The 26,933-nt window shown below is 43.3% G+C and overlaps 1 protein-coding gene across 11 annotated transcripts in view; it reads left to right on the top strand.

Annotated features, from left to right (window-relative positions):
• Positions 1-26,933, top strand: part of ADGRL3 (adhesion G protein-coupled receptor L3) — a 673,676-nt gene that overhangs the window by 451,871 nt on the left and 194,872 nt on the right. For 9 of the 11 annotated variants that reach the window (XM_058169766.1, XM_058169764.1, XM_058169768.1 and 6 more), the window contains 3 exons: positions 10,919-11,041; positions 17,447-17,655; positions 18,046-18,222. In XM_058169766.1, coding sequence (XP_058025749.1) covers positions 10,919-11,041; positions 17,447-17,655; positions 18,046-18,222 — 509 coding nt within the window. The remainder of the gene's footprint in view (positions 1-10,918; positions 11,042-17,446; positions 17,656-18,045; positions 18,223-26,933) is intronic. The other 2 variants (XM_058169767.1, XM_058169775.1) reach the window with 1 other exon arrangement.

The raw sequence follows: 26,933 nt of genomic DNA, 5'->3' as shown, positions 1-26,933 counted from the left end.
GTAATTGATCTATGTGGCGTCTCCACACTCGGCCATCCCCCATGTCCACTATGTATGACTTTGGGCCCGTCACTCCTACAATTGTTCCCTTTAGCCATGCTGGGCCCTCACTATAGTTATGTGCCCATACCGAGTCATCTGTTGTCATTGTTCTGGTTCTTCCCTTTGTGCTTTGGTACCCATCAGGGGAGTATGTTGGGTTTAACCGATCTAGGGGGCACCGGAGTCTTCTACCCATTAATAACTCGGATGGGCTGCGGCCGGTGGTCACACAGGGAGTTCTATGTTGAACTGCCAGGAAGGTATCAATTTTGGATTGCCAATCTCCTGGGCTAATTCTAGATAGCGCTTCCTTGGCACAGCGTACGAAACGTTCTGCAAGTCCGTTCGTCGCCGGGTGGAAAGGTGCCGAGAGGACATGTCGGATGCCTTCTTCTGTCAAGTACCCCTCAAACTGGGTGGCCGTGAATTGTGGGCCGTTATCGGACACTAGAGTGTCGGGCAACCTGTGTGTCACAAATAGATGCCTCAAGACTGTGATTACAGCTTCCGCTGTTGTGGTTTTCATGAGTAAAATGGAATAGAATTTTTTATTGGCCAAGTGTGATTGGACACACAAGGAATTTGTCTTGGTGCATATGCTCTCAGTGTACATAAAAGAAAAGATTCGTTCATCAAGGTACAACATTTACAACACAATTGATGATCAATATATCAATATAAATCATAAGGATTGCCAGCAACAAGTTATAGTCATACAGTCATAAGTGGAAAGAGATTGGCGATGGGAACTATGAAACGATTAATAGTAGTGCAGATTCAGTAAATAGTCTGACAGTGTTGATGGAATTATTTGTTTAGCAGAGTGATGGCCTTCGGGAAAAAACTGTTCCTGTGTCTAGCCGTTCTGGTGTGCAGTGCTCTACAGCGTCGCTTCGAGGGCAGGAGCCGAAACAGTCCATGTCCAGGATGCGAGGGATCTGCAAATATTTTCACGGCCCTCTTCTTGATTCGTGCAGTATACAGGTCCTCAATGGAAGTAAAATTTCTAACCACTTCGAGTAGGCATCTACCACAATTAAGAAGGTCTGCCCATGGAACGACCCGGCAAAATCTATGTGGATCCTGGACCAAGGACCCTGGGGTTTCTCCCAATCCCTTATGGGGGCTGTTGGGGGTAGTGGCCTTGATTCTTGACATGCTTGGCATTTCCCTACTCGGTCGCTAATGTCTTTATCCATTTGTGGCCACCGCACGTAACTTCTCGCTAGGCTCTTCATCCTCACAATCCCCGGGTGGCCCACATGCAATAGTTCCAACACATGCCCTCGTAATTTCTCCGGAATAACCACTCTATCCCCCCATAACAGACAACCCCCTTGTACCGACAGTTCCGAATGCTTTTTTGTAAACTCTTTGAAACGATCCCCCGGTGCAGCGGGCCATCCCCTCTGCACCCAACTGATCACAGTTCTGACGACAATGTCTTTGTAAGATGCCCTAGTCACTTCCGTAGATGTGACTGGGCCAGAGTCCAAAAAGTCAATTAACAAGACGGGCGTCCCTGGGGTCGGGTCTTCAATAGTCTCTGGCAACGGGCATCTACTTAAAGCGTCCGCATGTCCCAAGTCCTTGCCTGGTCGGTGAGACAGTTTGTACGAATATGCTGCCAGGAAAATAGTCCAACGGGTCAGCCTGGGTGATAACGCAACTGGTGTTGGAGTCCCCCGCCAAGAGTCCCAATAAAGGTCTGTGGTCTGTGACTATTTCAAATTGCCGCCCAAACAGGTACTCGTGGAATTTTTTAACCCCAGAAACTATAGCCAGGGCTTCCCGGTCTAGTTGGCTATAGTTCCTTTCCGCTGCAGACATCGTGCGGGAAAAATATGTGATAGGGGCTTCTGAACCATTCGGTAACCTTTGGCTGAGGACAGCCCCTACCCCGTAGGGTGATGCATCACAAACTAGTACTAGTGGCAACGTCCCATTGTACTGAATTAGAAGGCTATCACTGGACAAGAGATTCTTAATGCCTTCAAATGCCTTAGCCTCAACCCTGCCCCAAGTCCAAACAGCTTTTTTCGCTAGCAGTTTATGTAGCGGTTCGGCTACCGTTGCCTTATTTTTTAAAAATACCGCATAGAAGTTTACAAGCCCCAAAAATGCTTGTAATTCTGTTTTGTTTTTTGGGGTTGGAGCCTTTCTAATGGCTCGCACTTTGCTCTCTGTTGGGTGGATGCCTTCCTTATCTATCCGGTAACCCAAGAATTCTACAGATTCAACTCCTATCTGGCATTTGCTGAGTTTAACCTTAAGCCCCGCAGACCTGAAAATGCCCAAAACCTTCCGCAATTTGACCCCTAATTCTTCCAAGTTTTCTGCTGATACCAGTACATTGTCGAAATATGGAACTACTCCCAGTAGATCTTGTAGGAGTCGTTCCATTAGGTTTTGGAATAATCCGGGGGCTACACTAACTCCGAACTGAAGTCGAGTGCATTTAAAAGCGCCCTGATGTGTGACAATCGTCTGCGCTTCGGCCGTTTTGTCATCAACTGGTAATTGTTGGTAGGCTTGAGCCAGATCGAGTTTGGCAAAGACCTGTCCCTGCCCTAACGAGTGCAACAAATGTTGCACTACGGGAACGGGGTAAGCACTCTTTTGCAATGCTTTGTTAAGCGTTGCCTTATAGTCAGCGCAAATCCGGACTGATCCGTCCGGTTTGACTGGGGTCACTATTGGTGTCTCCCATTTTGCATGGTCAACGGGGACTAGTATTCCCTGGCTTACTAATTTGTCTAGTTCCCTGTCAATCTTGGGTTTGAGGGCAAACGGGACCCTCCTAGCTTTTAATCTAATGGGAGCCATCTGGGGGTCCAAATTGAATGAAATGGGGGTCCCCACGTACTTGCCCAGGCAGTCTTGGAAAACGTCCTCGAATTCTCTCAATAATTCGTCCTTCAGGTTGACTCCGCTTCTGTGAACCCCAGTTATTCCCATGCCCAAGGCACGGAACCAGTCCAGACCTAGCAAACTGGGCAGGTTTCCATCTACGATGGTGATCGGCAGGGTTTTCTTGAATTGTCCATATTTCACTCTGATGGATGTGACTCCTCAAACAGGGATTCGGTTCCCCTGGTAGTCTTGCACTCTCAACTTTTGGGGTTGCAGCTGGCGTTTCGCGACATCTGGTAGGTCCCTTGCGATAGTGTCCCAAGACATAATCGTGATTAATGAGCCGGTATCCACCTCCATTTTACACTGCACTCCTTCGATATATGTCTTGGTGAATATTTTCTTTTTTAGCCGTGTCGATGTGTGGCCCACTCGCACAGTGGTCTGATTCAACTTCGCGCCTTTTTTAAACTGACCAATCCCTGGCCGCTTCGTGGATCCGGCGCCCTGTTGATTGGCCGGTTTGAATTTTGGGCAGGAAGGTTGTGGAGCTCGGCAGGCCTGAGCTATGTGTCCTTTCTTTTCACACCGCCGACAAATTGCATCTTTGAACCTGCAATTCTGTCGTTGGTGTTGGCCTCCACAACTCACGCACTCGTCCCGGTCGCCTCTCTCCGGCCTCCCGGTGTGGAAAACCTCTTCCTCTTCTTCACCTTCCGATTCGGCCTGGATTTCTTCACTGTGGACTGGCGTTGCTTTCGCCGCGGCATTCGGCGTGTTTGGCTTTTGTAAGCTTTCCGCTGCTTTGGTGGACATCTCGTGTGCCCTGGCATCATCCAGGGCTATCGCCAGGGTTAGGTTGCTTTTCAACAGCAGCCGCCTCTGTAGTCGGATGTCCCTGACCCCACAAATGTTCTAATAAAGTGTCCTCCAAGTCTCTATACTCACAGTGGGTTGCGGCTTTCCTTAATGCGGCCATGTACACACTTATCGATTTGCCCTCTCGCTGAACTCTTTGCCTCAACTCGAACCGTTGTACAAACTTCAATGGCACCGGTGCGTAGTGTGCTCGTAGCGTCGTCTGTAGCGTTTGCCATGGCACCGACTGTACAGGCGTTGGTTCCAACAGCGATTCGGCGGTATCGAAGACTTCTGGCCCACAGTGGCTCAGGAAGTAAGCGCGCTTCCGATTATCCGATACCCCTTGCAGTTTGTTAGCTTTGAGGAAACACTCGAAACGAGCCATGTACGACCCCCATTTCTCCTTGGCTGGGTCGAATGGCGCTGGCGGCGTATAGCTAGACATCGCTATGTATCCGCTCTTGATACTGGCTGGGTTTGAAACTAAGTTGCTCCTTCAGCTCTTTTCCTAGTCTCACTGCCTTCAAAATCCCACCCTCGTCGCCAATATTAAGTTCGGGCAATGACGAGGCAGGAGACGATACAAGTGACAACAGCTCTTTGGTTTATTGTGATCCCAGCAAAAGCCAACAGGCAAAAACCCCTCTTTAAATAGTATTTTGGCTGAGGCATCAGCCAATCAGCAACGTGCATTTTCCCGCCCAAATTTCCCTCCTAAAATTCAAATACATTACACAATCAAAGATTAAATGAATTGAATATACATTAACATCTTAGACAGCAGTGCAGGAAATGGACTAGATCTTTGCTAAAAAGATCATGTTATTTATTACGCAAAATAGAAAAATCATAGTGTTGCTTGCTTCCAAAGCCAGAAAGGATAAGGTAAAGGTAAAGGTAAAGGTTTCCCTCACACATATGTGCTAGTTATTCCCGACTCTAGAGGGTGGTGCTTATCTCCGTTTCAAAGCCGAAGAGCCAGCGCTGTCCGAAGATGTCTCCATGGTCATGTGGCCAGCATGGCTAAACACCAAAGGTGCACAGAATGCTGTTCCCTTCCCACCAGAGGTGGTCCCTATTTTTCTACTTGCATTTTTATGTGCTTTTGAACTGCTAGGTTGGTAGAAGCTGGGACAAGTAACTGGAGCTCACTCTGTTACGTGGCACTAGGGATTCGAACTGCTGAACTGCCGACCTTTCGATCAACAAGCTCAGCATCTTAGCCACTGAGCCACCCCATCCCTAGAAAGTATAAAGCAAGGCAATATATGCATCCAATGATCAAATAATATTGCTTAGACTTGCAGACACCTCTTTAATACAGGTAGTTCTCAAGTTAGGACAGTGACTTAGTGATGGTTAAAAGTTATGACACCCTAGAAGGGAAAATTTTACTTTATGTATAACAATACCTTGTGATTGACCCGGGAAGGCGGGGGGTGGGGAAGGGAGGGGGGAAGGGGGTTTTGTGGGGGGGGAGGGGGGGAAAGGGGGGGAAATGTTTTTGTTTCTTAAAACTTTTTCAATTAAAAAAAAAAAGTTATGACACCCTCTCTCCCAAAAACATTTATGACCCAGTCCCGAAGTTATGTATGTTGCAGCACCACTGCAGTCATTTGCCCTTACGATTGACCACAGAGATGCTGCAACATCTCTCCTGCCTATTTCTCCCACAGATCCTTGGCCTCCTTTGCTAGCCCACTTGGTTCCATGTGCTCTTCCCCAGCCCATCACCAATTGCTCATTTACCCACAAAGATCTCCAAAGTTCAAGATGTTAGGGTAGGAAAGGAAAACAGGCTGGGCCACATAGCAGAAAAGTGGTCGTCTTTTTTCTGGCAAAGCTGTTTTTCTTCTTTTCATTGCTAGCCTTTCCCCCACCATTAGCTCCACTAGTGCTAATAACACTAGTGGAATTAATGATGTGGGGGAGGCATATGCAGCCAATGGCAAAACTCTCCTTCCTGCAGGCCTCTCTCCTTTTTGCAAAAGCATTGTGAGATCCACTGTGTTCCTTCATGAGAATGGTTGAATAAAGGAAAGGAGAACACATGGGTATTTGAAGTAGGAGATGAAAAGAATCAAGTCAGTGACCATGGAATATACCCATCATAAATTGATGCCCACCTGATGTTTTGCACTGGTGATTTAAACCAGAGACACCATAGTAACCTGAGAAGGTGGAAATAGTACTCCAAAATATCAAGCAAAGACAATATGTTACAGAGTATTGCTACTAAACACCTTTGCTAACTGCAGTTGAGTCACAAGCCTGTTGCCTTCAGTATGGAAGTCTTGCCACAGAATCATGCAAAGTTAAGATATTCTTATAAATAACTTGTAAACTGCCCAAAGTCACTTAGATGAAAAAGGACATATCTGGACATATCATATCATCTGGACATATAGATGACAGACAGACAGACAGACAGACAGATAGATAAGACAGACATCTTTAAAAGAACCTTTGATATATGATATTTCAACAAAGTTACCATTTGGTAGAGGATTTTGTAAATGAGTTTTGGTTTTAATGTCAGACCTGGAATGGAACCATACTTAGGAGATTTCAGCAGATATTATTTAAAAATGAATTTAGCTGTCTCATAAACATCTCTTGGGCTTTTGAATCTAGAACCATTTTGCAGTGGCATGTGTTAATTATAGTGCATTTCAGGCCGACTGTCAATTGTATGCTTACATTTGCAGAGAAATGGCCTTCCAATAGCCACAGTCAGCTATTCTGTGGTTACAGATTGAATCATTGAGGCCATTAGTTTCTGGGACAGTAGTGGAGGCCACTAATGTTTTAATCATGGACTGTTAAAATACAATGAAGTGGCAGAGTTCAATGAGCTCTTTACCCCATTGTGTCCGAAACAATTCCCTTAGGCTGCATGGCCTGATAATTTGGTCTCAGGTGGCTCATGTTCCAGGACCATTATTAAACATGAATGCTATAATTGCTAGATGCCAAGTTAAAAGAGATGAAATAGAAAAAAAATATATGCCAATGGTCTCTTCGTTAACCTTATTCCAATGCTTGGGAAAAAAGGTACCAGTTTGCCAGATTTGTCTGTTGCAATACCTGGAATTAGCTATTTTCTAAGACTTAATCCATCAATCAATTAATTAACTAATCAGGAAGATTCTGATTAGTTAACTAATTCATTCCTAATAAAAGTGCATTCAAACATATATCCATCTGTACCGAATGTAGACATCATTTTGTACAAGATACATACCATATAATGTTTTATGTATAAAATTGAGTGATGGAAGGGCCCATCATTCTAAACTCCCTGCTCCATGCAAGAATCCAAGTTAAAGCACACCCAAAAGACAGCTGTCTAGGCTCTCTACTTGGACATATTTGATGAGGGGGAATTCAACATCTTTCCAATTATTAATTCTTAAAAGATTTTTCTTCCCCTAAAATTTAATCAAAACCTACTTTTTTATAACTCATACCATTGTCCTTGACTTTCTTCAATGACATCTTTTCAGATATTTGAAGAGAGCTAGTGTATATTCCCACCACCACCATCAAATCAGTATTCCAGGTTGGATCTGTTACAAAATAAAGTCAAGCCATTCCCATGATTTAGACATTGTTCTTAATTTGATTTTAAAATTTCATTTCCGTTTCTTCCAATCACATCACATTGCCAACCTATCTTCAGGTTGTAGTTAAGTACTGGTACAAAAAGCATGGACTGGTTGGCCCCAGTCATGGCCACCCCTTTCACTAATAGAAATTCTTTTTTCCTGATCAATGAAGCCTGGAGCAGAACAATCATGAAATGAAAAAAAAACAAGGAGACAAGAAGGATCAAATTAATTCTACCCCATCAGCTGGATGATCCAGAATAATATTGTGGTAGAAGAATAAGCAGAGGAGGGTCAACAAAAGTTCAGTGTTCTATTTTTCTCTACCTGATAGAAGAATATATCAGTTGTCCACACAGAACTCTCTATAATAGGGATGTCAAACTTGCCGTGTCAAGTTGTCGTCACGTCATGTATCATGACTTTGTTCCCCTTCACTAAACCGGGGGTGGACATGGCCAGCACATGATGCATCTGGCCCCCAGGCCACGAGTTTGGCACCCCTGCTCTATACTGTCTAAATATAGTTGTTATTCAATCTCTTAGAACCAGGCTCTGGGAGAAGCTAGCTGTTTCTTCTATTGATGCCCTTTTTTGTTAATTATGAAATTAAATAAGATGGAATCAAATTCATTGTAGTGCTTTAGGGCAGCAGTCCCCAACCTTTGGGACTTGCCGCCCAGCTTGTGGGGGGAAGGGGAACTGGGCCACACAAGGTCAATTTCAAATAGGCCATGCCCCAGTAGTCCAGCCACTTGTGCAACCTATTCTAAATAGGCCATGGCATGGTAATAGGCCACGGCCCAGGGGTTGGGGATCCTTACTTTAGGCTACCTCTAATGGGCATTCATAAAGAGGTGGTTGTGCAAGGTTGCATTTTGGTGCCCCTACTTCTTAATTAGTTCATTAGTCTAGGTTTTGATAAAACTTCAGTTTCCACACTACCAGACATGCTCACCAGTAGACCTGTTTTTGGCCTGTCTATTTAATAAATTTAAATGGCTGCCCATCTCATATACATAATGCAAGGGAAGTGAACAATCAAAAGAAATAAAAATACAGTAAAACAGGGATTTAAAAAGGAAAGAGCTGCCAAGAACCTTCATAACTTCCAACAGTCAGATTTTTATAAGTGGACAGAGCAGCAATCCTCTTATCATATATGGGTTTGAGACCGGGCCTCTGTACTCTTGTCCGTTATTGCAGTGAGGAACTAATCATTAGCTACAATAAAGCTAAAGTAGACAACTTCTCCAAAAGATATGTTATATCTGTCATTCCTAGAAAATCAAAAGCTTCAGAATGTTTCAAATTAAGGTTTTTAAACATTTGGACACATCCTTCCAAACCATGATAACCTGGAATCATCAGCAAAGAGATGTTACTACTAGAACATATAATCTCGCAAACGCAATTCTGCATATTGCTAACTGCTGAAGCAATAACCATATTCCAGCTGCAATGGAAATCATCAGAGCCAGGGCCATTAGCCACCTGTTATTTATACATAGGTGCTTTTCTATTCCAATGCAAGCTCTAGTGATGTTATTCAATCAAAAATTTTGAGAGTTTGTGGCAAGTGTCCCATTCTGTATCAGATTCCTTTCTGAGACTGGAATCTAGCCTAGTTGCCATGTGCAGTTGCTGCTTGAAATATTGGAATAAAATTTCATTTTTCTTTTTGACAACTCTGTGGCCATCTTTGTCTTGCGGGATAATTTTATCTGATCCGAATTGGTGATACAATGGCCTTCAACACTGATATTCAGAGTAACTTAAGGAAAACCCCATTCCTCTATGGACAGGACTTATTTAGGAACTCTGTCATGTACAAAAGCTTTCATTTTTTGCCTTTTACGCATTTTTGCCATTTAGAAGGAAGTTTCATTAATGTCTCTGAACAAAATATATTTTGCACCTGTTCAATAAAATGTGTTTCCATTTTCATATACTCTGATAAGGTTACCTAATATCTTCTTAGTCCATTCTCATGTTTCTTCAGAGGAGAAAACCCTTCTAGTGTTAGCTAATAACTCACCAATTATATGCTTTGTATTGTGGCCATTATCAATGTTATGTGTTTTGCAGTTTGGGTAACTGGGCAAGATCCAGTTTTCATATTGTTGCAAGCAATCAGCCTGGGATCAGATTAATTCACTACTAAAACAAGAGACAGATGGAAATAGCCCCTTCTGCCCCAAAGAGAATGTTGTAGTCTTATACCAGGTTGATAGGAGCGGAAAGCAGTGCAAAAATGTGAATGTTGATTTCATTACGAATAGAGCTTTTACTTGGTACATGAGAACCATTTGAATTATTTTGTTAGCTTTATTAGCTTTCCTACAATGAATTAACTCATCAGATTGCCATCATGTGTGTGTGTGTATAAAATTTGTAATATTGAGAGAACGTCTAGTTGACTTCTCAAACAATTTATTCTATAGATGTATCCTATGTAGACTATATGGTTCCGTTAGCTAGGATGAGTTGAATCTGTGTTCTTATTCAGTGTGATGAATAGTTGCTAAGGAGATGAATTAGTTTTATTGATTGGGATAAAATTATGAATCTCCATTTTGAAAGATCAAATGAAGAGTTTCCCAGACGTAATAGGAATGTTATTGAATATTTGAAATATGTGGAAATACAATTTCTATTTTGTAACAAAATGTTGCCTTATCATGGAAATTATGAATTTTGATATGGATTGGTTTGGTGGTTTTGCTTGTATTTAAGGTTAAAATGATAAATTATAACTTGTGTGGTGTTCATAAAAATAAGCTCTTTTTGAAGCATATTTTATTGTTTGGAGAAGTATGCAGATACGTGGATATCTTTCTGTCATGCCAAAAAGACAACTTCTATATTGGTTAAGATTAAAAAATACAGAAGATATTGCCACATTGAGCTTTATGTGCAAGGAAATTCCTGTATCAGAGAACCTGAATATAAGCATGTTTAATGAATTCTCTCTGCCTTGCAAAAGTTTGTGTTTATTTTCCAGCTAAGCAACTAAGACAAAGAATATCGCTATCTTTTTTCTCCTTTGGCCGTCACTACATTCGTGCTTATGTTTCAGGGTGCAAGATTCTTGTTAGGGATTGACTTCCTTCTTCCAGCCAATTTTCCCATGTCCAATTTGCAATGGAAAAAAAATGTTGGAAGGTAATATTTAGTGAACTCTTCACGCTCCCTACTATTTTGGTAAATGAACAAAACAGAATTTCTGTGTGTGTGAAAGTCTCTTGGAATGATGAGCATAGGTTTGGCTCGTATCATCTTACAAATCATCTCCAGTAGTTGCTTTGCTCTGCAGGATGCCTTGGTGCCTGTTTATTCAGCTAAAAACAGCCAAATGAAGCACTGGGAAGAAAGAGAATTATATAACACTTTAGCTTGTTCAAAGTCAGCAGAACATACACACACCCCAAAAAAAACCCAACTCACCTCTATTTAAGGCACACTGATTTGAACGAACTATTCTTTCTCCTCTTGTCCTATAATCCATTATCAATACGTTGCATTTACACACATTCCATTTTTCATACTAACAGAGCTGGAAGTTGCAAGGCTAAGCACAGATGGAAACCTGGAAGATCTTAAATTTCCACAGAATACCGGCTTTGGCAGCACCATCCAGCTGTCAGCAAACACATTGAAACAGAACGGCCGAAATGGTAAGCTCAGCTCTTCACTGTTGCTTTTACGAGTGGAGAAATGTTTTCTTTTAAGTTTAAATCATAGCACTTTTACTATCTTTCTGGCTATAGCACATTATTAAAGTTAGTCAAATTGCTTTATTGAATCAAGCAGACAACATACAATGACTGAATCCTCAAAAACAAAGTCTCTGGATTCTTAGTTGTTCTGGTCTCTAGTAGCAGCTGCTGCTGCTGCTAAATGCCAGGTCAGCCTGCAATAGGTTCTTCCCCCTCTGAGATATATTGTATATGAGAGGGCTGGGTTGGCATAAATAACTGAAATCAGCCTGAGCATAGAAGGCAGTTCCCACTTGGAAATCTGACTACCCAGCTACAACTCCAGGGGCAGGGGAAGTGAAGTGGCTGTAGTCATTTGGGAGAGTGATGGCTTCGAAATGTTGTGCATGCTGCGCAGATAACCATATGAAGTCCTGTTTGTGGAGTAGGGCTTTAGGGATCAGGTGGAATTGCTTTTTGCCATACCAGAAGTCCTAGTGCACAGCAGCATCTCACTCAGGACACCATGAATCTGTTGCTACACTTACAGTTGAGTTTTTCAACTTATATTACTTTCAATCTCCCTTCCTTACATCCAGAATTAGAAGTGCCCTGGGGTTAAAGACCACCTTAGGCACAAGGCCAGCTGGGTGCTGGCCTTGTCCTTAAGTCACTCTCAGTTCTAGAAAGGAGCCTGTGGGCAAACTATTTGAGCAGTTGTCAAACAAAATTGCTTGGATTTGCTCTGAGCTGGACTTCAGCTGTGTGAGACCTATTGAGTTGATTGAGTCAAGTCTGGCTTGTTATTTGGGAAAAGCTTGAACCTATTGATCCCAAGGAAATTAACAGAATCCTTAGAGGAGCAAGCATGTCTACATATGCATTAGACCCATGTCTCTCCTGGTTAGTCAAGGCCTCCAAGGAGATGCTGTATGGTTAGTTCAGATTGTGCTCCTTCAAGTTAGTCCTTGAAGGAGATGGTCTAATCTCTGCTTTAAAAAGCGGTGATCTGCCCACTCTTCAAGAAACCATTATTACACTGAATAGCAGGCACAATTTTTATCCTATCTCCATCTTCCCCTTTTTTTTGAGGAATCTTACTGAAAAGGTGATCAGTGACCTCTTTACACAAAGATGGTACTGAGATCCATTGATCATGGTTATAGATAAACTCTTTCTTATGGGTCTAGGATGAGGTAGTACACATCTGAGGGAGGGAGAGGACAAAACTCTGCTCCAAGTCTCCTGAACTGTTCTAAAAGAATATCATAAGAAAATAATCATATGGACAGTGCCCTGGCCCATCTAATTCAGCAGTTTACTCTTTCAGTGGCCAACCAATTGCATAAGGAAGCTTTATATTGGTCAGTTGACAATAGCAGAAATGTAGAAAAGTAATGTTAAATTTGATCACAAAGAAAAGGCCTAGAAGAAAATAGTATTATTAAATAAAAAATTATCCACAGTCTGAACTAAAAACATTTGTCTCTAAAGTAGACTTGTCAAGGGCCACAGTTCATCTCTCCGCAATTTGTCGTGTAGTTCCCAAATTAAGAATGATTGATTTTAAAAAGCCATGTATTAGGAAAATGTGTACAGAATGCATGATCAAAAGAAGGTTGCTTGCCAAAAATCTATATTAAATAAAGTTGCATTGAAAACATATATATTAGAAAATATATGCACCAAAATGCATATAAAATGCATACAAAGATGTTCCTGAGCACAGTATGGGCGACAGTGCAAAAAGCAAATAAGTTTTTTTATTTAGGCTTAGAACACTGTGTGTAAACATGGTCATTTCTGTAATTTAATTAAAGACTGACCAGAATTTATGAAACTCTTGCCTAAATTGTATATAGTATCATTCCCATTGTTTAATTCAGTCTGTCAGGGTTCCAAGTAACACACCCAAGGAACGAAGTCTCCGAGGCTAGAAGTTCCTCAAAGTTCCATTTTATTAGAGATGTCATTTTGACACATCTGGGAAAACCTAAATCTGAAAGCTTCCAGGTTTTCCCCACCCAAAAGAAAATCCAAGTCCCTGCCCCAGCCCCCACATGTCCATCACATGGTCCAATCAATGCACCATCCCAACTGGAGATGCCTCCCAATCACACTACTCCAGGTGCAGGGCAGGATATCCTTGACTCTCAGAGAAAGAATGTTATTATGACTAAATATCTTTTCAATTCCATACAATCCCCCACTCCCAGTTTCCCACAGCACTAAATGTGGCAGCCCTGAAGATCCAAAGTAAAAGATGGCTTCCAGGACTGACACAGTCTTTCACAACTTTGGCAACTTTAAGATGAGTGGACTTCAACTCCCAGAATTGATAGGAGGCTGAGAAATTCTGGGACTTATAGTCTACCCACCTTAAAGCTGCCAAGGTTGAAAAAGCACAGACAGCCACAATATCTTTATTTTCAGAAAGCACCTCATATACTGTACTGTACATATTATGACCAGCCTTGCATTCAGTGGTTTTGGCACAGCAGCAGCAATGCATTCGCAGTACAATATGCTAGAAGTCCGGTTTCTATTCACTTTACATTTACTTCCCATATGGCCATATCTGTTATGACTGGGAGCTTAATAACCCAAGATGTAGGGCTTGTTATTATGGCTTTGAAATTGGAAGAACATACCCAGGGACTGTGTTTTGTGTTGTTTTATATTTGCTCTATCCTTTCTTGTTTCATAATTATTTATGGTCTGTGGGGATTTGGATTCCATTTTTTGACTATTCTGGTTGCCCATACTTTAGCTTCGTGACTGCTACTTTTTTGTTAAAACAAGAACATAAAGGTTTTTTTTTTTAATTAAAAGTGTGTTTTTGAAAGGGATGAAGGGGTTGGATGCCTATCTGGTTCTTTTGGGAGGAGAATCTATGCCTTTATTCCATTCCAAAACCCCAATATTTCCCCACCCCCAGACATTAACTTTATTATTGTCATTGGCCAGTAGTAATTAACCTGATAAATGCTATTGTCAGGGTTTCAGCGGATACCCTAATTAAATCATGAGCTTTGCGAGTTGTCAGCTATCCTAATAAACACCAACTAGAACTGAAATCTTCATGTAGGCTTTTAGCAAAATAGTAAAGAGAAGGCAAAAAGGAAACGTAATAAGGTCAAGTTATCTACCGTATATACTCGAATATAAGCCGATCCGAGTATAAGCCGAGGTCCCCAATTTTACCCCAAAAAACTGGGGTAAACTGGGGACTCGAGTATAAGCCGAGGGAGGGAAATGAGGCAGCTACCGGTCAGGGAAAGCCTCCTCCTCAGCCGAGAAGGCTGGCGGCCCCGCCCGCCTCTCACTGCACCGCAGGGCTTCCCCGCTAATGCAAAAGCCCGCCAAGTTTGCACCATCCGCATAATGAAAAAGAAGAAAAAAAAACTGAGAGAAAGTCAGATATACTCGAGTATAAGCCGAGGGGACGTTTTTCAGCACAAAAAACGTGCTGAAAAACTCGGCTTATACTCGAGTATATACGGTAAGTGGCATTATTTTCCCAGTCTTACAAATTACAACTTTGCTTTTAAATCTCAGCGCTTTTCTTCTATCCACAAGTATCAATAGGGGTATAAATATTAATGAGTGGACTCTTTTTGTTCATCCCATTTTAGCCTGTCACCTGTTAGCCCTCCTATCCTGAAACCCTTGCCTATGCACTATTTCTGTATTTCCATATTCCTGTCATTTTTGAGTTTTCAAAAACAATCTCATCAAATTGTTTGAACTTAAGACTGAACTACACTAAGGGAATGGTAGTTGGTAGCACCTAGATATACACTAGTTGAAAGATCAAACACCTCTAGTTTGGTGCAATAAATAGTAGTTTGCTAATGCTAAATGCATAGCTGGGCTTGTGACTGCTACTGAGGTTGAAAGTCATGAAAAATGTGAATGTTTTCCTATTATAGTTTGATTAAGGAAACAGTCTCTGTCATAAAATTAACAGAGACTGCAAAATGTCATGAATATGCCTCCCAAAAAATCCCTCCAAGTCACAAACATGTCACTCTCATGGCTGAGCCTGAAAGTCAATAGGTCTAGATATATCTGATTGCTTTTAATAAAATAGAATAGAATTTCTTATTGGCCAAGTGTGATTGGACACACAAGGAATTTGTCTTGGTGTATATGCTCTCAGTGTACATAAAAGAAAAGATACATTAGTCAAGAATCATAAGGTACAACTCTTAATGATAGTCATAGGGAAACAGTCAATATAAATCTTAAGGATACCAACAACATGGTTACAGTCATACAGTCATATGTGGAAGGAGATGGGTGATGGGAACGATGAGAAGATTAATAGTAGTGCAAATTTAGTAAATAGTTTGATAGTGTTGAGAGAATTATTTGTTTAGCAGAGTGATGGTGTTCGGAAAAAAACTGTTCTTGTGTCTAGCTGTTCTGGTGTGCAGTGCTCTATAGCGTCGTTTTGAGGGTAGGAATTGAAACAGTTTATATCCAGGATGTGAGGGGTCTGTAAATATTTTCACAGTCCTCTTTTTGACTCGTGCGGTATACAGGACCTCAATGAATGGCAGGTTGGTAGTAATTGCTTTTTCTGTAGTTCTAATTATCCTCTGAAGTCTGTGTCTGTCTTGTTGGATTGCAGAACCAAACCAGACAGTTATAGAAGTGCAGATGACAGACTCAATAATTCCACTGTAGACCTGGATCAGCAGCTCCTTGGGCAGTTTTGAGCTTTCTGAGTTGGCATAGAAAGAACATTCTTTGTTGTGCTTTTTTGATGACATTTTTGATGTTGGGTGTCCATTTTAGGTCATGAGATATGGTAGAACCTAGAAATGTGAAGGTCTCTGCTGTTGATATTGTGTTGTCTAGTATTGTAAGAGGTGGTATATGGGAGGGTTTCTCCGAAAGTCTACCACCATGTCTACAGTTTTGAATGTGTTCAGTTCCAGTTTGTTCCGGTCGCACCACGAGGCTAGTTGTTCAACCTCCCATCTGTATTCATCATTGGATTCATCATTGTCTCAAATGAGACCGATCACTGTTGTGTCATCTGTGAACTTCAGTAGTTTAACAGATGGATCATTTGAGATGCAGTCATTGGTATACAGAGAGAAGAGAAGTGGGGAGAGCACACAGCCTTGGGAGGGGCCCTGTGCTAATTGTACAGGTATCTGACGTGATCTTGCTTAGCTTCACCTGCTGCTTCCTGTTTGTTAGGAAGCTTGTGATCCACTTACAAGTCTGTTCAGGTACCTGTAGCTAGTTTAGCTTAGTTAGAAGAATGTCTGAAATGACAGTCTTGAATGCTGAGCTAAAGGCTACAAAGAGGACCCTTATGTAGGTCTTTTGAGATTCAAGATGTTGTAGGATATAGTGCAGAGCCATATTAACAGCATCATCTGTTGATCTATTTGCTTGGTATGCAAATTGCAGGGGGGTCTAACAGCGGATCCGTGATGGTTTTCAAGTGGGACAGCACTAGCCTGTCAAAGGTTTTCATAACTACATATGTTAGAGCAACTGGTCTGTAGTCATTCAGTTCCTTGATGGTGGGCTTCTTCGGTACTGGGATGATAGTAGAGCGTTTGACGCAAGAAGGAACATAGCACATTTCAAGTGATTTATTGAAGATACGGGTGAAGGTGGGGACCAATTGGTCAGCACAGACTTTTAAGCAAGAAGGAGTTATCTTGTCTGGGCCTGGCTGTTTTCCTAGCTGTTGTCTGTGAAATAGGTCTTGCACTTCCTTTTCTGTGATCACTAGGGGTTGTGAACCCAATGGTCAGTTGTAGGAGGCTTGGCTGTTGTTGGTGTGTCTGGGGGTTGTGGAGATGGGGGTTGTGGAGATAGGTGGCTGTAGTCTCCTTTCAAACCTGCAGTAAAACACATTCAGGTCATCTGCCAGTTGTTGATTTCCTTCAGCCTGGGAAGGAGGTTTCCATAACCAGTGATATTTTTAAGAATTTTCCACATGTTTGCCGGTTCATTTGCTGAGAATTGATTCTTTAGCTTTTCAGAGCAGCTTCTTTTTGCTGCTCTGATCTCCCTTGTTAATACAAATGCTGGAAAAGTAACCAAATTCCTATTTTAATTAGTACCAAGAATTAGATAATAACTCTCACCCTGAGCCTGCAATGTTAGAGAGTAGCGCATCTTTATATATGGCTGTATTAGAATTATCTTTATTGTGATTATATGTACAGCAACTCTGATTAATTAACATTAATCACTTTGCTCACATTAGTAGGTTGCTGCACCACCAATCCTGCAAGCAGTTCTACAGTTTTTTAAACTCCATTAAGAGAATGTTTTCTGTTACAGAATAAAAGATTATGGATTAGAAATTCTGAGAACTGAATTAATCAATTACCAAATTTTCTGTTTCAGGTGAAATCAGAGTGGCCTTTGTCCTATACAACAATCTGGGCCCCTATCTGTCCACAGAGAACGCCAGCATGAAATTAGGGATGGAAGCCATGTCTACTAATCATTCTGTCATAGTGAATTCTCCCATCATCACAGCAGCGATTAATAAGGAGTTCAGCAATAAGGTTTACTTGGCTGATCCTGTTGTGTTCACTGTCAGACACATTAAGGTGAGGACTTGCTTCCCTGGCAGAAAGCCTCACATTTTGGGGTGGATTATTGTTCACTATTCCTGAAAACATCATACAAAGTCTTCACTTCCTCTCCTACCCACAATATATGACACTTTTCAGGCAAAGGCAGTCCTCCTCCCTAGAAGTTATATGAGCTACTTAAAAGATATATAATCTTCATAAAGCACTTGGAGTTTATAATTGTTTTGTAGTAGAAATGAAGTAATTGTGCAGAGCTGACTTTAGCTCTAAACAAATCAAATAATTGGGGAAGGGGTAATTTTTAAAATGTTTTTGTAATGTTCATCACCCTCTGCTGCTAATGACTAGGAGAAAGAGATGATTTAATTTAGTATTTTTTTTCATCTATGTATTTCTTCCCTATAGCAGTCAGAAGAAAATTTCAACCCCAACTGTTCATTCTGGAGTTATTCTAAACGCACAATGACAGGATACTGGTCAACTCAAGGTTGTCGGCTCCTCACAACAAACAAGACACACACAACATGTTCCTGTAATCACTTAACCAACTTTGCTGTTCTGATGGCCCATGTGGAAGTGAAGGTAAGTGATGGATAAATACAACTATTAAAAATTGGAAGTGGTTACAGAATGGAAGGTGGTGTCATTTGTATGTGGACGATATTACAATTTATACCCCTCATGCTGAGCAAGGGATGCCATTCACTTGTCTACCCAGTGCCTGCCTGGGGAGAAACCAGCTTTAACTCAACCTTGACAAGACAGACTGGCTTTGGGCTTTTATCCATGCTTGAGGGCCTGGTGATTTGTCATATTTGAAGAGGAAGCACTCTCTAAGAGATGTGGTATGCAATTTGGGTCTCCTGGACTCATGGTCCTATTGTGGGAACAGTTGGAAGTCATGACTAGGGAAGGACTTTGTGTCGTGTCCCACTCCTCCGCTGACGGCCGGGTCAGGGAAATCCGAATCAGGTGTGCCTCTGCAGCTCTGCCAAAGTCCTAGCAAAGTCCTCAGGGCAGGCAGGAGACCAGAAAGTGACTTCAGCAAGATATGTTTAGACTTTGCCTGACTCAGAGACTGCCAGAAAGCAGATCCTTTATATAGGCCATGGGGTGTAGCTCCATGACTCAGCACTTATCCAGGCCTGCCCCTCCCTTCCTTCTGTTGCCTCCGCCTATCAAGTCTTCTGACGTGAGGGTCACTCCAATCGGCAGTTGGTAATTGACCTTCCTCAGGCTCACATGCTGTGGAGGAGGGGGAGGGGTCTAGTTGCTCCGTTTGCCTGGGCATGGAACCAGAGCTGGGGGCTGGAGATACTTGCTCTTCTTCAGCCTGTCTGGGCATGGAGCCAGGGCTGGGGCCGGGAGATGCCCCCTCCTCAGCCTGTCTGGGCATGGAGCCAGGGCTGGGGCCGGGAGGCATGCTAGGACATTCTTCAGTGTTCGGAAGCAGATAAGCAGACCCCGGCTGTGGTGGTGAGATCGGACGAGACACAACACTTTGCACAAGTTCATCTTGTGTGTCATTTGCACCTTTTCATATAGCTGGGAGATTTGCTGGTTCCTAGATTTTTTTTTTAATTTGCATTTATATCCCGCCCTTCTCCGAAGACTCAGGGCAGCTTACACTATGTTAAGCAATAGTCTTTGTTATGTATTCATGTTTGTACCTTTAAATATTTGAGCGGGAAATCAGCACGTTGCTGATTGGTCGCTGCCTCCAGCAGAACTGTATAAAAGGAGAGGTTTTTCTCCCAGCCTGTTGCTGGGTTCACCCTATATTAAAGAGCTGTTGTCACTACCCTGGTCTCCAGCCTCGTTACTTCCTTAACATTGGCGACGAAGGTGGGATCTCGAGGCTAACGAGAACCAGAACCGAGCTGAAGCACGCACGATAGAACCGAACCCAGCAAACCCAGGGCAGAAAAGCGGAGATGGCCAGTTACACTCCGCCCGCACCGTTTGACCCGGCCAAAGAGAAATGGGGAACGTATATGACCCGTTTCGAAAGCTTTCTAGAAGCCAACGAACTGCACGGAGTTCCAGATAACCGGAAGAGGGCTTATTTCCTAAGCCACTGCGGTCCGGAGGTCATCGACATCGCGGAAGCCCTGGCAGAGCCAACGCCGTTGCAGTCGGTGTCGTGGCCAACTTTACAGACTTTACTAAGAAACCACTTCGCACCAACGCCGTCCAAATACGTGCGGCGGTTTGAATTCGGAGAGCGAAGGCAGATGGAGGGCGAATCCATAGGCGACTACATGGCCGCCCTAAGAAGAGCGTCCAAGGACTGCGGATACCGTGACCTAGACGAGGTGCTTCTCGAGCAACTCATCCGAGGGGTCAAAGACATCCGATTGCGGCGACGGCTGCTGGCAAAGAGCAACCTCACGCTAGCCAACGCTCTGGACGAAGCCAGAGCACATGAAATGTCATCCCAAGCGGCAGAGACGCTGCAGAAGCCGGTCCCACAAAAGGCGAGCGCGAAGGCAACTCCGGTGCACCAGGAGGAGGTTCAGACCGAATCCGACGGTGAAGACGAGGAAGGGGTCTGCCGCACAGAGAAACGCGACAAAGGGGACCGAGACGAATGCGGAAGCTGCGGGGGTCAACACCAGCGCCAACGCTGCAAGTTTAAAGACGCGACGTGTCGGCGGTGTGGGAAGAAAGGGCACTTAGCTCAGGTTTGTCGAGCGGCCCAACCTTCCCGCCGAAAATTCAAATCGGCCAATCAGAGTGCGGAATCGGCAAGGCGGCCCGCGATTGGCCCAAACAAAAAAAGCGCGGATTCCAACCAAACAACTGTGATCATAGGCCGCGCCTCGACCAAAGTGGAGAAGAAGATCTTCACCAAGCCAAAAATAGAGGGTGTACGGTGCCGGCTTGAAGTAGACACGGGATCAGCGATCACCATCATGTCCTGGGACACTTTGGCGAAGTCGCTGCCGTCCGTCGCGAAGCGCCACCTGCAAGCACAACGACTACGAGTGCACGACTACCAGGGGAATCGCATCCCTGTTCGAGGGACCACCTCCGTCCGAGTCGAGTACGGTCCACATAAAAAGACCCTGCCCATCACGATCGTCGAAGGAACTCTGCCCAGCCTGTTGGGGCTAGACTGGTTTCGTGCCCTGGGCATGGGAGTGACTGGCATCTACAGAAGTGACTGTAACCTGAAAGACATTCTCTTTAACGAGTTCGAAGATGTCTTCAAGGACTGCCTGGGCAAGTACAAGGGGACCCCTATTTCCTTCAACTTAGACCCCAGGTAGCCCCATTAGGCTTAAGGCGAGGAGAGTCCTTTGCCCTAAAACCAAAAATAGATAAGGAGCTGGATAAGCTCATTAATCAGGGGATTTTGGTGCCAGTCGATCACGCAAAGTGGGAGACGCCAATCGTCACCCCCATAAAACCGGACGGGTCAATTAGAATCTGCGCTGACTACAAGGCGACGCTTAACAAAGCCTTACAGAAAAGCGCTTACCCGGTTCCAGTGGTGCAACACTTATTGCACTCTTTGGGGCAAGGGCAAGTCTTTGCAAAGTTAGACTTGGCCCAAGCCTACCAACAACTGCCAGTAGACGCCCGCACAGCCAAGCCCAAACGACAGACGCACAGGGGGGCCTTCAAGTGCACCCGATTGCAATTTGGGGTCAGTGTGGCACCAGGGCTGTTCCAAAACCTGATGGAACGACTACTGCAGGGGCTCCCAGGGGTAGTTCCCTACTTCGATGATGTCCTAATTTCAGGGGAAAACATGGAGGAATTGGGGGAGCGGTTAAGAAAGGTCTTGAGCATTTTCCGGACAGCCGGATTAAAAGTCAAGACAAACAAATGCCAGATAGGGGTCGAATCCGTCGATTTCTTGGGCTACCGGATAGACAAGAAAGGAATTCACCCTACTGAGAGCAAGGTTAAGGCAATTAGGAAGGCTCCAGCGCCCAAAAACAAAGCAGAGCTGCAGGCATTCCTGGGATTGGTTAATTTTTACGCGGTCTTTTTAAAGAACAAAGCAACCGCTATGGAACCGCTGCATAGGCCCTTAGGAAAAAATACTGTTTGGTCTTGGGGAAAGTCAGAAAATAGGGCTTTTGAAGCAGTAAAGAACCTGCTCTCAAGTGATAGCCTGCTCATCCAATATCACGACTCATTACCCCTAGTGCTGGTTTATGCGCCTCCCTTATGGGGTGGGGCTGTACTCAGCCATAGACTTCAAACGGCACAGAAGCCCCTATAGTGTTCTACTCTAGAACGATGTCCTCCCAGAGAGGAACTACAGCCAATTAGACAAAGAAGCACTAGCCATTGTGTCAGGGGTCAAAAATTCCACGAGTATGTCTTTGGGCGGAATTTTGAAATCGTGACTGACCACAGACCGCTACTGGGATACTGGCTGGCGATCACCAACGCCTGTGGCACTTTCGCCACGCTTGACCCGATGGACTATATTCTTAGCCGCTTATTCGCATACAAGCTGCAGCATCGACCAGGAAAAGAAGTGGGGCATGCAGACGCGTTAAGCCGATGCCCACTACCAGGGGCGATCAAGACCCCACCCGGGACGCCCATCCTACTTATTGACTCGTTGGACTCTGGCCCAGTCACATCTAAGGAAGTGGCTCGGCATCATACCGACATTGTGTTAAGGACTGTACCGGTTGGGTACAGAGAGGGTGGCCGCTGCGCCGGGCTTAACGGTTCAAAGAATTTGTTAAAAAACGAGATGAGCTTTCGGCTCAAGGGGGATGCCTGTTATGGGGTGATCGTGTAATAATTCCTGTTAAGTTAAGGGGCAAGGTATTGGACCTCCTCCACGAGTGTCACCCAGGCATCGTAAGGATGAAGGGGTTAGCTAGAAGCTATGTATGGTGGCCACTCATGGACGCAGAGATTGCTGAGAGGGTAGGGAAATGCCAGGCTTGCCAAGAGTCCAGACCTCTACCCCCAACGGCCCCAGTCAGGGAATGGGAAAAGCCCCAAGGGCCCTGGTCAAGAATCCACATTGATTTTGCTGGCCCTTTCCACGGCCAAACGTTCCTAGTGGTGGTTGATGCATTCTCTAAATGGTTGGAGATCATACTCATGAAATCCACTACGGCCGAAGCAGTAATCGCAACCCTGCGCCACCTATTCGCAACTCACGGGTTGCCGGACACTCTGGTGTCCGACAATGGGCCCCAATTCACGGCAGCCCAGTTTGAAGAATACCTGGCAGAGGAGGGCATCCGACATGCCCTCTCTGCGCCTTTCCACCCTGCGTCGAATGGCCTTGCAGAGCGTTCCGTCCGGAGCGCTAAGGAGGCATTGTCCAGGCTCAAGCCAGGTGACTGGCAAACAAAAATAGACTTTTTCCTAGCCGTCCAGCACAGAACCCCAAGCACGGCCACCGGGAGAAGCCCAGCCGAATTGCTAATGGGTCGGAAACTCCGGTGCCCACTTGACCGCTTGCACCCCCATTACACACCCGAGGGTTACAAGGGGGAACTAGAAAAGACAAGGGAAATGAGCATAGGCGACCGGGTGTGGGCCCGAAACTATGGGGACGGCCCTAGTTGGTTCGCAGGACAAATAATAAAGATAACCGGCCCAAAATCGTACGTGGTAGAGCTACCAGACAACCGAGTGTGGAGGCGCCACATAGATCAGTTAAGAAAACGAATAACTGACCAAACCGAACCAAAGGAAACAGATCATGACCAATACCAATTTGAATCCACAGCTGACAATGACCCGGGGGAGGCGCAAGACTTAGCTGAGGTCCCAGAGTTCCAGCGACGCCATCAGGTCCCGAGGGAAACAGCAGGAAAGTTCAAAATTAATCCAAGGCCGGATGGCCAAGAAAAAGAGTCGGCCAATAATCCGGAGCCCGTTGGCCCAGAGAAAGAGCTGGGAGGAGAAAACAGCCCCTCCGACCAGCTCAAAACACCACCCAGAACTGAACCGCGCAGGTCAGAAAGAACTAGGAGACGCCCAGGTTATTTGCGTGACTACGTCGAAAAATAACATGTAAATAAATATGTAAATAGAGGCAAGGTGTTTTCTGGGAGGGGAGGAGTGTTATGTATTCATGTTTGTACCTTTAAATATTTGAGCGGGAAATCAGCACGTTGCTGATTGGTCGCTGCCTCCAGCAGAACTGTATAAAAGGAGAGGTTTTTCTCCCAGCCTGTTGCTGGGTTCACCCTATATTAAAGAGCTGTTGTCACTACCCTGGTCTCCAGCCTCGTTACTTCCCGAACTTAACAGTCTTCATCCATTTGTATATTATATACAAAGTCAACTTATTGCCCCCCAACAATCTGGGTCCTCATTTTACCTACCTTATAAAGGATGGAAGGCTGAGTCAACCTTGGGCCTGGTGGGACTTGAACCTGCAGTAATTGCAAGCAGCTGTGTTAATAACAGACTGTCTTACTTAACAGTTAATTACTTCTTAGCTTAATTGTATACTACATGGCGCTGCCCTTGAAAATTTCCTGGAATTTGTGCTTCATGCAGCAGCATGCAAAGTTCTGTGTGCTACATATTTCACCCATGTTATACCACTGCTACATAGATTGCACTGACTTTTAGTTGCTTTCCCGGTACACCTGGTTATCATCTTTAAAACCCTATATGACATGGGGTGAAGTTATTTATAGAACTGCTTTTCTATGAAGGTATATTCCCATCTAGCCAGGTCAGATAGGGTAAGCCTCGTCAGGCCCATTCCCTTAAATGTTGCTATCTGATGGGATTTTGGAGGTATGCCTTCTTTGTGGCTGTCCTGGCCTTTTGAAATAGCCTCTCTACTGAAATTAAGAGACTCCAACATTGTTAGGGTTCCAGGGGGTTGTGAAGGCATTTGGCCAGGGTGGAAGTGAACCCAGCATACGTGAAGTGATTATGTTATAATAGGGTTGTGTTGGGATAAGATATTGTTTGTGGAGTTTTGTGGATTATATTTATATTTGTTTTATGTATTGTTGCTGCTAATTGCCTAGGATTATCATGCATAAGACAGATGGCCATATATGTTTTCTAAATAAATGTGTCAACTGAAGGATGATTTTAATTTTAAAAATACTCTAAACTTCTTGAATCATCTTGAATAATTTTGTCTGCCTATCCTGATAAAACTAAATGGAAAAAGAAATTAAAATGGTTTTGGTTGACACTTTTACAAAAAGAAAAACTAATAATGAGGGACCAAATCTACTGTTGTCTACCAGAAGGACAAAATTACAAATTATAGATTAATCAATAAATTCTTTGCCATATGCTGTGTCCCCAAATCAGGAGGACACTGTTTGTTTCACCATTGTGCCACCATGTTGGAGTGGGATCAAAAGATTGGTAGATCTGTTGATATTTTTTTTTAGCCTTAAATAAAAACCCAAAGAGGGACCCAGTAATTTGGCAAATACATTGATTTTTAAGGCTTAAATAAAAGTGAGAGAATCCCACTATTTGGTCTGTTCTATGAAAGTTTAATATTACTTTTTGGTCACAGCATTCCAACCTTCATTGCCTATAATGAAGGGGCTACCCTCTATTATTTATTAAGTCTAAAGTAAATTATAACTGCTTATTGACCATTTCAGAATTCATATCATATTTCAGATGAAGTAGTTGACAGGGCAAGAATTAAAATCTAGGGAGACAGACAGACAGACAGAAGAACATAGTAATTTAGTTTTGGTGTAGTTTCTACCATCAGGCTAGAAATTGGGAAACTGTAAATTCTAGTTCCACCGTAGGTATAAAATTAGCTGGGTGACTTGGGCCAGGTATTCTCTCTTGAACCCTGACAAGCAATGGCATACCATTTCTAAAATCTTCTCAAGAAAACTACAGGGACTTGTCCAGGCAATCACTAGGAGTCAAGGCTGACTCAAAGGGGGAAGGGGAAGAGAGAGGGAGGGAGGGAGGGAGGGTTAAATAATGATTTTTTTCTTGTTCTTTCTGTGTTGCACATTTAGTAATAGGGGGCAGTTTTAGTAGTGTTGTCTCCCACATTTAAATATAGTTTAAGCAATCTTAGATGAGTGTAGTGTACCACTCTACCTCAGAGATTAGTGTATCACCTTCACATCTGGTTCACACTAAGAGAGAGTCATATTAAGAACCAAAAAATAGTAAAAAAAAGAACAACAGCCAAAAACCCCTCATTGGATAAAATGGGTTCTCATAATGATCGCCACAAAAAAGGTCATAAAATTGAGCATGGTCACTTGGTGACTCACTTACATGTCCATCATGACATATGACAGTAATTCCAGGTTCAATTATGGTCATACGTTAAGCCCCATAATACACCATAAGTGTATTATTTTCAGACCCAAAGAAAAGGTCAAGATGATTGTAACCATCAGGAAACCATTGGAATTTTTTGGCAAACTAAAGATGGAAACAGGCACAAGACTTGAAATGTGTAGGGGCTGAAGCTTGCAGGGCAGGAATAAATGTTTCCCAGCCTATCAAATGCCAGTAACATATCAAAAAAATGTCAATCACGCAAAGCTACCAGCTGACTTTCCAAGTATCTGTTAATTCAGGAAGGGAAGAGGAAAAGGAAGAGGAAGAAGCTTCACAGTCTATATGAATTTGGCTCCCTCATCCATTCATGTTTCTTGTTTTTCATTTTAATATTCCTTCTGTCTCAAAGGACTTTTGAAACGTTCTGTAGAAAGAAAGAAATTCAGCAAATTCTCCATTGGTTCAATTCATCATGTAGATACAGCTATTCCTAACTTGGAGAGGATCACATTATACCTGCTTGTCATATAACTGCTAAAGGCAATTGGTTAATCTGTCTTTTAAGCTGTTTTATTATTGCATTCTCTTCTGTTTCATTATGACTATACATTTGGGGGCCCATTTTGTACACTGCTTTCTTGTCATTTGATGAAGGGTGCTTTAGAACTATTTTAATGAATACATAAATAGATGGTTGCTTTAAATGAATGCATAACTTCAGGGCCAGATGAATTTCATTCTAGTTTAATAAACACAATTTAATGGAACTTGCTGATGCACTGTTAATCTCTTGTCCCTGTATTCATAAGGTGTGAACACACAGCTAAAGCAGAGAGAAAATAACCCTGTCAGTCAGATAGATAGATAGTAGGAAAAATACTATAACTCATTGTTAGTTATTTTATAAATACCCTGATAACTGTACAGTGATTTATAGAAACTATTTTGAAAGCAGACCCTTATAATTGAGGTTGTATACCTTAACTGCAAGAGAAATACAATTACTGAATTATACTTTGGAGAGTAAGATTATAGAGTTACCTTTAACCTGGACA

This window comes from Ahaetulla prasina, chromosome 2, assembly GCF_028640845.1.
Source record: "Ahaetulla prasina isolate Xishuangbanna chromosome 2, ASM2864084v1, whole genome shotgun sequence".
NCBI classification, from domain to species: domain Eukaryota; kingdom Metazoa; phylum Chordata; class Lepidosauria; order Squamata; family Colubridae; genus Ahaetulla; species Ahaetulla prasina.
This window is presented reverse-complemented; position numbering and strand designations above follow the sequence as displayed.